Source organism: Ictidomys tridecemlineatus, chromosome 6 (genome assembly GCF_052094955.1).
Source record: "Ictidomys tridecemlineatus isolate mIctTri1 chromosome 6, mIctTri1.hap1, whole genome shotgun sequence".
Lineage (NCBI taxonomy): Eukaryota > Metazoa > Chordata > Mammalia > Rodentia > Sciuridae > Ictidomys > Ictidomys tridecemlineatus.
Window position 1 is genome coordinate 18,655,048 of NC_135482.1, and position 10,139 is coordinate 18,665,186.

General features: G+C 34.5%; 1 protein-coding gene across 3 annotated transcripts in view; it reads left to right on the top strand.

Moving 5' to 3' along the window:
• Positions 1–4,788, top strand: part of Slc5a8 (solute carrier family 5 member 8) — a 47,548-nt gene extending 42,760 nt beyond the window's left edge. For 2 of the 3 annotated variants that reach the window (XM_005322367.4, XM_078052933.1), the window contains exon 15: positions 171–4,788. In XM_005322367.4, the coding sequence (XP_005322424.2) occupies positions 171–296 (126 nt within the window). In that variant the 3' untranslated portion in view covers positions 297–4,788. The remainder of the gene's footprint in view (positions 1–170) is intronic. The other variant, XM_078052934.1, reaches the window with a different exon arrangement.
• The last annotated feature ends 5,351 nt before the right edge of the window (positions 4,789–10,139 follow it).

Here is a 10,139-nt window from a genome sequence, read left to right on the forward strand (position 1 = left end):
TGTGTGTCTGTGTCATTCTGTCATCTGCTGGTTTATATCCGTTGTACATCTCTCCCTCGGTAGATTACAAAGCTGGTTTACAGAAATAGAAACTGTAATAACAATGATTTGTCATTGAACAAATGAAGTTTCTTGTTTTTCCTAATCACCATGTTGACATTTTCTTTTAGAAGCAGCATGATATAAGCTATAAATCTCATCCAGTGGAGGATCTTGGAACTGATAATCCTGCCTTCAACCATATTGAGTTGAACTTCACAGATCAGCGGGGCAAGGTCAATGGGACTCGCTTGTGAAACACCTCCAAAGCAAGACGATTTGAAATGATGCCTCAATTCTATGTTTTCTAGGATATTTAGATCAGATTTAGATCTATCTGTCTTTCTTTTGTCTGTCATGTTATGGGGCAATGCATTTTTGTTAAAGAGAAGTCCTAACTTTCTTCTCTTTCTATACTGATTCATTGATGCTACTCTGGAGTCAAGAATTTCAGCATCAGCATTTCTCACTTTTATTTCAATGAAGATACAGTCGTGAAAGTTATGACTACATATAGGCTGGAAGGCTAATACACACATGTACCTGTGTTACTTGTTGGCCAAAGGCATGTTTTTTGGGGCATTATTGAAAATATTTTCCGTGCCTTTAGTGCTAGCATGTAAGCTTTGGATTCACTAAAGTCGTAATTAATATTGAAAAGAACTATTCTCCCTTCTACCACTCTATTTGTAGAGAGCAATGAAGTGATAAATCTGTCTTGTTTAAATCTTTGCTTTTTATCCTGGTTCAGCCCAGAATTCATAGTAGCTTTGGAACTGATTTTGGCTCAGGAAGGTGATCAAGAAGTGACTTGTCTGAGACAGAACAGGGACCCAGTGATCAAGGTCTTCTTGCATCTATTCTTGTGCCTTTGGGTTTATTTCTGAGATTCCTGGCCTTTGGCTACTTCTGTCTATTGCTTTTCTTAAACTATAGCTCTTGGATTCTGAACCTCTGACTGTGATTTTGTTGGTGGCGTCACTGGTGCCTGCCTTCCTGGATTCCTGTTGGCTCTATTGTCCTGGGCTTGGACATATCTTGAGACACCTAACATGAATTATGCCACCCAGCCCCCAGTTCACAAAGTCCTAGCCTATAAATTATAAACCCCCATGAGCCTGGTACTGACTAAAGTACTTTTGACATAGGTACTTTGGGATTTGATAATCTGAGAATGTTATATTTTAAAAAATGATTAAATTATGTGGAGTTAGATAATTATACTTCAGGCTATTAAGTTTAGAATTTTTGAGTATCAACTAATTTGCAGTCAATTAAATTGATCAAAGGCACATATGCTTAGAAATCTCAAAATTCTAGTGTATAGTTAAAAAGCTAAATTATAGATAACTATGACTATATTTCTAAGCTATGAATCTCATCCATCTAGTTCTAGATTTACCATATGTCATTTGCTTTATGTTTTAAAATTTCAAGTTTCAAATTTGCTTAGCTGTTTATTTTGCTATGTCTTGTTACATGATTTCATCAATAACTTACTTTTTTCTACATTACCCATATTAGATACTGTTTAAGAGTTTAATGTTTTCTTCAATTTTTTTACAAAAAATGACAGAAATACTTAGATAAATACAAATGTTTTTTTAATTCAATAATTTCATGATTATTTTCTGATCTATCTTGTTTAGGAAGCCATGTCCTGTAAATTTAGGGTTGCTAGCTGACATTAAAATATGTGTAAAATAGGAAGTTTTTCATTTATCTAAAATAAAGAGGTTCATATCACATTTAAATTAACTATACATTTATAAATCTCTTATGTATTTAGATACTATTTTTTAATTCCTATATTTGAAAGCTAACATCAAGCTTTGTGAATCTATAATGTTTTAAGGAGTAAGAAGACTTGATCTTGTTTGTTTCATGCAACTTTGATGGTTATTTAAGAATTTTAAATGCATATGTATGTAGCATGCTTCAGTTTTGGAAATCAAAATCGGATTATATAAGTGACTTTTTCTTTTCTCTGACTGTGAAGGGGTTATGCAATATATTCTTAATAAGAAATATAATACATCCATTCTTGTCCACTTTCCTTATGGCAAAATATATCTTTGTGACATTTGGAAATTTCACTTTTACTTTCACAAACACATAAGAGTGCCAGATAAAATTCTGAAGACAATAAAGTGATATTATGAATTTAAAATAATTTATCTTAATTTCTAAATTTTAGAATAGAACCATAAAGGGGGAAATGTTAATATATTGTGATATAAAGTAAGTAGTGTTTTACTGTTAGTTATTTTGAGTCACAAACCTTAATGGGAGGAAAAGCCACATGGGTTGTCTGTCAATATATGTTGCTGCTGTCAAGTTGCATATCTTTGAATTTATACTTCACCCCCTCAAATGATGGTACATAGCATTAAACTTCTGCCTACCTCACAGAAATAATGTGAGTGTAAAAGATCTGCTGGATCTCTTTGGCAGAATAGCACTTTTATTAATTCAAATAGTTACTTGATATTTTAATATTTGGGGGCATGAAATTTGAGACTAGAGTCATTTGCCAGTTTTTTTTTAAATTGCACTGCTAATAATTTGCATTATCATGATGTAGACACAGGGCCTTCTTTAAAAAAATGTGTACCAGAGGAATATTAAAAAATATTTAGGAATCAGCAGGATTATTCCAATAGATAGGACAATGTAGATCAGTCCTATTCACTCTGCAGAGAAATGGAAATTATACAGGTAAAATGTGAAACAGCATAAATTCATATTCATCTGTTTAGTTGCTTATGCAATCATTTTCTTTCTGTGCCAGTAGCTCTCAACCAGGGCCATTTGGAAATATCTGGAGACATTTTTTTGTTGGCCACATGGAGGAAGAGATGCCACTGGTATCTAGTAGGTGGAATTCAGGGATATTGTAAGCATCCTAGGAACTAGGGTGGCTTCTCTCCCTTCAACCAAAACTCACTGAGCCCAAGATGTCCATAGTGTGTGGTTTGAGAAACCCCACCATGGAGGCTGACATTGGCTTTTCTGAAGTCCCAGTCTGGTTGTGCTGCTTCAGAAATGTGGCCTGACATTTCTATCTGAACGTTCTCCTCCACAGGTAAAGTTGAAAATACCACTAGCATGTGGTATTTTGTTATAATGCAGAATAATGACCTCATATTTTCACAGCATTTAAAAAATTAAGGACTATAGTATTGTGAATAGCTATTTAAACCAGTCATATAACAGTTTAGCTCCTCTCCATGGTTTCTCAAATTTTGACAAGCATCAAGATGAAGGAAATATTGAATGTATGAATATAAGAATTTCATTATTTTATTTTATTTATGAAAACCACAGAAAACATAGTTTGTTCCTTTTCTTTAAAAAAACTGAGTATTCATAATATAGATACATGGGATAGGGTGGGGTTGATATGGGTTGAGTAACTCTGAATTGATTGTTAAGGGAAATTCTGAGTTTTCCCATAAAGATTATTGATAAAGAACCAATTGAGAGTCTGGGGCTGTAACTCAGAGGTATAGGGCATGTGTAGCATATGTGACGCCCAGGGTTTGATCCCCAGCAAAAAGAAAAATGTCAGCTAAGTGCATTATCATTTAGTTACTGAAAATTCATGGTATGCTGTTAGATTTTGTACCTATTGCTTATGACAACCTTGAGAGAGTTGAATATTACACTGTATAACAGTTGAAAATCTGATTTTTCAGTTTGCTTTTTGAACTCTGCCAGATTGAATATAATTAATCTTATCAGCCTTTACAAAAAGATTTTTTTCTACTCTATTTACCGCAAAAGGGCTTTTCCTAAATGCTGTATATAAATTATAAAAGTGTAAGCAAATAAACATGGAGGACTTTTGTCATTAAAGAATATTTTATATTTTAAATAATTAATGCTGTATTTGAAAATAAAAGTGCTGTTGGTTTGGGTATTCCTCAGAGAGGTCCATGATTGAAATTTTAATCTGCAAGGTGACCCTATTGGAAAGTAGTATGATATTTGGGAAGTGGGTCTTAGTGGTGATCCTTAGGTCATTGAGGATAGCCCTCAAAAGGGATAGTTAGATGCCACCTTTTACTGTCCTCTCATTCAAAATGTGACCATTTGCTCCTACATGTACTCCCACTGTGATGTACTACCCTCACCAGAGGCCAAACTAATGGGACTACCCAAACTTGAACTTGAACCACCAAATCCAAACTGAGCTAGCTAACTCTTTTTATAAAGTTAATTACCTTGGGTGTTTCATGGTGATAATATGAAGTAGACTGATACAAGAAAGTACAAGATAAAGCACTAAAATAGTAACATTTTTTTCTGTTCCCATTCAGATTTTTAATTGGGGGTAATTTAAAAATGGATCCAAATAATTGTTGATGATATCAGGACTTTGCATTAGAAACAGAAACTCTTAATCTGAACATTTTTCTTCCTCTTGAAAAAAAATATTAACTTGAAGTTTCAAATTTACATTCTTTTAATCTCAAGATAAAATTTGTATTTGTGGGGTATAAAATCAAATGGAGAGCTAAGCTAATGATTCAGGTACCAAAGATGAGCTTGTTTCTTTCCAATCACCCAATTTGGAGACGTATAATAAAAGAAGCAATTGCCACATTTCCTCTTTGGCAAGAAATGTTCACTTCTCTAATGTGCCTATTGTTCATATAATTAAAAGTACGTATGAACCTGTAATAATCCCACCATTATGTATAATTGTAATGCACCAATAAAATAAAAAGAAATTAAAAAGACGAACTCAAAACAAAGTACCCATTTATTTCTTACCTATTCTATTCTTGATAGAGCAAAATGCAAATTCTCCATATGGAGGGAGTTCTACATGACATTTCACTGTAAAGGTCAGATCTCTATAATTCAAATTTATCAAAGAACAGAATGAATATTTTGGAAACTGCCTCAAACTTTCCTACTCATTCCCAGTTGTAATCACTTATTTTTATTCATTTCCTGATTGTAAAGGCTATCTTACTAAACTCTTACCCTTGTTAAAGCCAAATCACCACCGGGCATTGGATTTTGTATTAGCTACAATTTACTGCTGGAGCTCCACATCCATTTCTGTATGTTAGTATCAGGGTTCAGAGTTCTCCTCATTCAGTTCTACTTTCCTTGGCTCTCTAATTCAGGGGCCTTATTCTCTTCTGGACAACGATATGGTCTGACATTATTTTTTTCTCATTATATTCTAGAACTTCTCAAACTTTCGAATACATCAGACTTACCTGGAGGAATTGGTTAAAACACAGATTTCTGGGCTCCCCTCCCAGAGTTTCTGATTTAGTAGCTCTGGCATGGGACTCAAGATCATCTCTCATTCTTTCCCCAAGGATGATGTGGTCTTGGAACCACATGTTAAAAACCACGGTTTCACTTCATAGTTGTCTCTTTGAAAATTAAATCTGATGATTTACACCTCTGCTCAGAAATTTTTATCTCCTTATTGTCTAATAAATCCCACATCCTTTCACCTGATGGTCTTCTCAAGAATACATATTGTCACTCTTTTTTATGTTAATAGGCCTATTACATGGAGCTTCCTGGGATTTGCTAAATATATAACCCACTCTCTTGCCTTCTTACTACTTTGCCTGATATCCCTTTTATTTAGACTGCCCATCTTCTGTTCATATCTCAGATCTTTGAAAACATCTGCTCAATTGTTAGAACCTAGCTTATGTACCACTACCCTTACTTCCTTTCTTTGTGGGTGATTTATCTTAGCTCCATTTAGCCATTTTGATGTGCCTCACATTTATAAATATGAACAACTACCTCTTCAGTGTTTCATAATATCCATTCCTGATGCTTCTGTCTATGTGGAGGGACCATCCAGTAGAGTCACAGTCCTTTGTCCCTTTATTCCTTTATTCTTCATGGAAACAAAGAGGGACTCTTGTGTCCAGTAAATTTGAGAGAGGAATTTGACATGGGACTAAAGGATTAAAATTAATCTTTCCCACTTTGGGGTCCGCCTGGTTGAAGAATGTACACTGTATCTACTACTCCAGTCCAGCTATACTGACCTTTTTAATTCCTTGAATTCAAGAAAACACACCCCTACTTTTTAGAAAGCTCTCCCTGATATCCACCTGGCTCCCGCTATGGACTTCCTGGTCTTTACTAAGATGTCACCTTCTAGGTGAGGTATTCTCTGAGCTGTGTTTAAAATATTGATTTCCCTTACCACCGACATCTCAGAAATGCAGTTGCTCATTAAGGACTATTTTGCAAACTTATGCTCCAATAAATTGAAAAATCTAGAAGATATGGATACATGTATAGAAGAGTACAATCTGCCAAAACTGAATCAAGAGGACATAGAAAACCTAAACAGATCAGTAACTTGTAATGAGATACAAGAAGAAATAAAAAGGCTTCCAACAAAGAAAAGCCCAGGACCAGATGGATTTTCAGTTGAATTCTACCAAACCTGTAAAGAAGAACTAAGTACTCCTCAAATTATTCGATGAAATAGAACACTTCCAAATTCATTCCCTAAAGCTAGTATCACACTCATACCAAAACCAGATAAAGACACATCAAGGAAAGAAAACTATAGACCAATATCCCTGATACAAAAATACTTAGTAAAATATTAGTAAATTATATTCAACAACATATTAAGAAGATTGTATACACCATGACTAAGTTGGTTTTATTACAGAGATGCAAGAATGGTTTAATATCTGCACATAAATAAATGTAATTTATTACATAAACAGAATTAAGGACAAAAATCACTCATCTCAATAGATGCATAGAAGGTTTTCAACAAGATTCAGCACCCATTCATGATAAAAACACTGAATAAACTAGGCACAGAAAGAACATACCTCAACATCATAAGAGCTACATGTGAGAGAAACAAAGCCAACCTCAGAGAAAATGGGAAAAAGCTGAAAGAATTTTCTTTAAAATCTGGAACAAGACAAGGATGTCCACTCTCATCACTCCTATTTAATATAGTGCTAGAAATTCTAGCCAGAGCAATTAGGCCAGAGAAGGAAATAAAAGGGATTAAAATAGGAAAGGAAGAAGTCAAATTATCAACCTTTGCAGATGATAAGATTCTATACCTAGAAGATCAAAAAACTTCATCAAAAGACTGCTAGAGCTAATAAATTTAGCAAAGTAACAGGTTACAAAATCAACATACAAAAATCAATAGCTACTCTATATACCAACAATGAATCTCCTGAGAAAGAAATTAGGAAAACAATTCCATATTTCCATTCACAGTAGCAAAAAAACAAAATAAAACAACAACAACTTCAACAAAAATAGGAAGAAATCTAACCAAGGAGGTGAAAGACCTCTACAATGAAAACTGTTTGAATGTTGAAGAAATAAAGAGGACCTCAGAAGATGGAAATATCTCCCATGTTCATGAATAGGTAGAATTAATATTGTTAAAATGGCCATACTTCCAAAAGCAACACACAGATCTGAGGCAATCCCCATCAAAATACCAATGACATTCTTCACAGAACTAGAAAAGACAGTTCTAAAATTAATTTAGAAGAATATAAGACCCAGAATAGCCAAAGCAATTTTAAGCCCCCAAAAAACAATGTTGGAGGTAGCATTTGTCTGACTTCAAATTATACTACAGAGTTATAGTAGCAAAAACTTTAAGGCACTGGCATGAAAACAGGCACATAGACCAATGGTTCAGAATAGAAGACATAGAGACTAACCCACACATCTACAATCATCTGATCCTTGATAAAGGTGCTAAAAACATGCCTTGGAGAAAAGATAGTCTTTTTAATAAACGATGCTGGGAAAACTGGTTATTAATATGTAGAAGAATGAAACTAGACCTTTATCTCTCACCCTGTACAAAAATCAATTCAAAGTGCATCAAAGACCCTAGAGTTACATTAGAAACTATGCAGCTTCTACAAGAAAATGTAGGGTCAACACTTGAACTTTTAGGCCTAGGCAACAAAATTTCAGGAAATAATGCCAAGAGTTAATACACAGAACAGTGTCAAAGTGAAAAGCTTCTGCTCTGCAAAGGAAACATTTAGAAATGTACAGAGAGAACCCACAGAATGAAAGAAAATCTTTGCTTGCTACTCTTCAGACAGAATTAATATCTAGAATATGTAATAAAATAACCCCATTATAAATGGAAAAATGAATTAAACAGACACTTCTAAAAAGAAGAAATATGAACGACCAACAAATACATGAAAATATGTTCAACATCATTAGCAATTAGAGAAATGCAAATCAAAACTAAAATGAGATTTCATCTCACACCAGTCAGAATGGCAGTCATCAGAAATACAAATAATAATCTGAGTGTGGTGGCACATGCCTGTAATCCCAGTGACTTGGGAGGCTGAGATAGAAGGATCATGAGTTCAAAGCCAGCCTCAGCCATTTAGTGAGGCCCTAAGCAACTTAGCAAGACCCTGTCTTAAAATAACAAATAAAAAGGGCTGGGGATGTGGCTAAGTGGTTAAGTGTACTTAGGTTCATTCCCCTGTTCAAATAATAATAATAATAATAATAATAATAACTATTATTATTATTATTATTATTATTATTACTGGAGCGGATGTGGAGAAAAAGGAACAATTTTACACTGTTGGTGGGACTGCATCCACTATGAAAATCAGTATGGAGATCCTCAAAAAACTAGGCATGGGGCCACCATATGACCCAGGTATACCACTCCTTGGTGTTACTTTCCGGTGTCCCCCCCCCCCCCCCGCACTCCTCTGTCTCTCTCTCTCTTCCATTCTAACTTGGTGAGGTGGGTAGTATCTCATGGTAGTTTTGTGTGGCATTTACCTGATGGCTAATGTGTTGAGCATCTTTTCCATGTATTTATTGGCCATTTGTATTTCTACTTTTGAGAAGTGTGTTCAAATTATTTGCTCATTTTTAATTGCATTACTTGTCTTTTTTGTTGTTGCTGTTGTTGTTAAGTGTTTCATTTCTTTATATATTCTGGATATTAATCCTCTGTCAGATGACTAGTTGGCAAACATTTTCTCCCATCCTGTAGATTGCCTCTTCACTCTGTGGATGATTTCCTTTGAAGAAGTTTTTAAAATTTGATGTTAATTCATTTTGCTTTTGTTTCCTGTGCTTTTGGGGTCTTTATCCATAGAAGTGTTGCTGATCCCTATCTTTTGAAGTGTTCTCTCTATGCTTCCCTATAGAAGTTTTAGAGTTACATTAAATCCAGTTACATCTGATCCAGTTTGAGTTTATTTTTGTACAGGGTGAGAGATAGGGATCAAATTTCATTCTCTGCATGAAGGTTATCTAGTTTTTTCCAGCACCATTTGTTAAAGAGACTCTTTTTTCCAATTTGTGTTTTTGACAGTGTTTTCAAGAATCAGTTGGTTGTGGTTATATGATTTTATTTATGGGTTCTCTATTCTGTTCCATTAGTGTTAATGTCCATTTTTATGTGAATACTGTGCTGTTTTGTTACTGTGGCTTTGTCGTATGTCTTGAAATTGTGACACTCTCAGTTTTGCTCTTTTTGCTCAAGATTGTTTGGCCACTCAGGATTTTTTGTGCTTCCATATGAATTTTAGGATTGATTTTTTTCCTAGTTCTATTGGGATTTACATTTTCACATGCTATCACAGTGGTAGTTGTCTTTCCTATACAACTGAGTGTAAAACTCCTTTTTGGGTCTTTTGTATGCCTGGTCATGAATTTCCTTAGTTTTTGCTCATCTTGGAAGATCTTTATTTCTGCCTTGCTGGATATACTGATCTTGGTTGGCAGTAATTTCGTTCAGGGTTTGAAATGCATCTTTCCATGCCCTCCTGACCAGTAGGGATCCTGCAGAGATATCTGTTAGTCTTATGTGGTTGTCTTTAAATGTGACTTGGCACTTTTCTCTGGCAGATTTTAAAATTCTTTCTTTGTCCTATGCTTTTGACAGTTTGACTATAATGTGTTGCAGTATCTTTTTGGTCATGCCTATTGAGTTCTATAGATTTCTTGTACCTGAGTGTTCATGACTTTCCCAAGATTAGGAAAGTTTCCCCCTATTATTTTATTGAATAGGTTCTTTGTCCTTATCTTTATTTTTTTCCCTTTTGGGTATG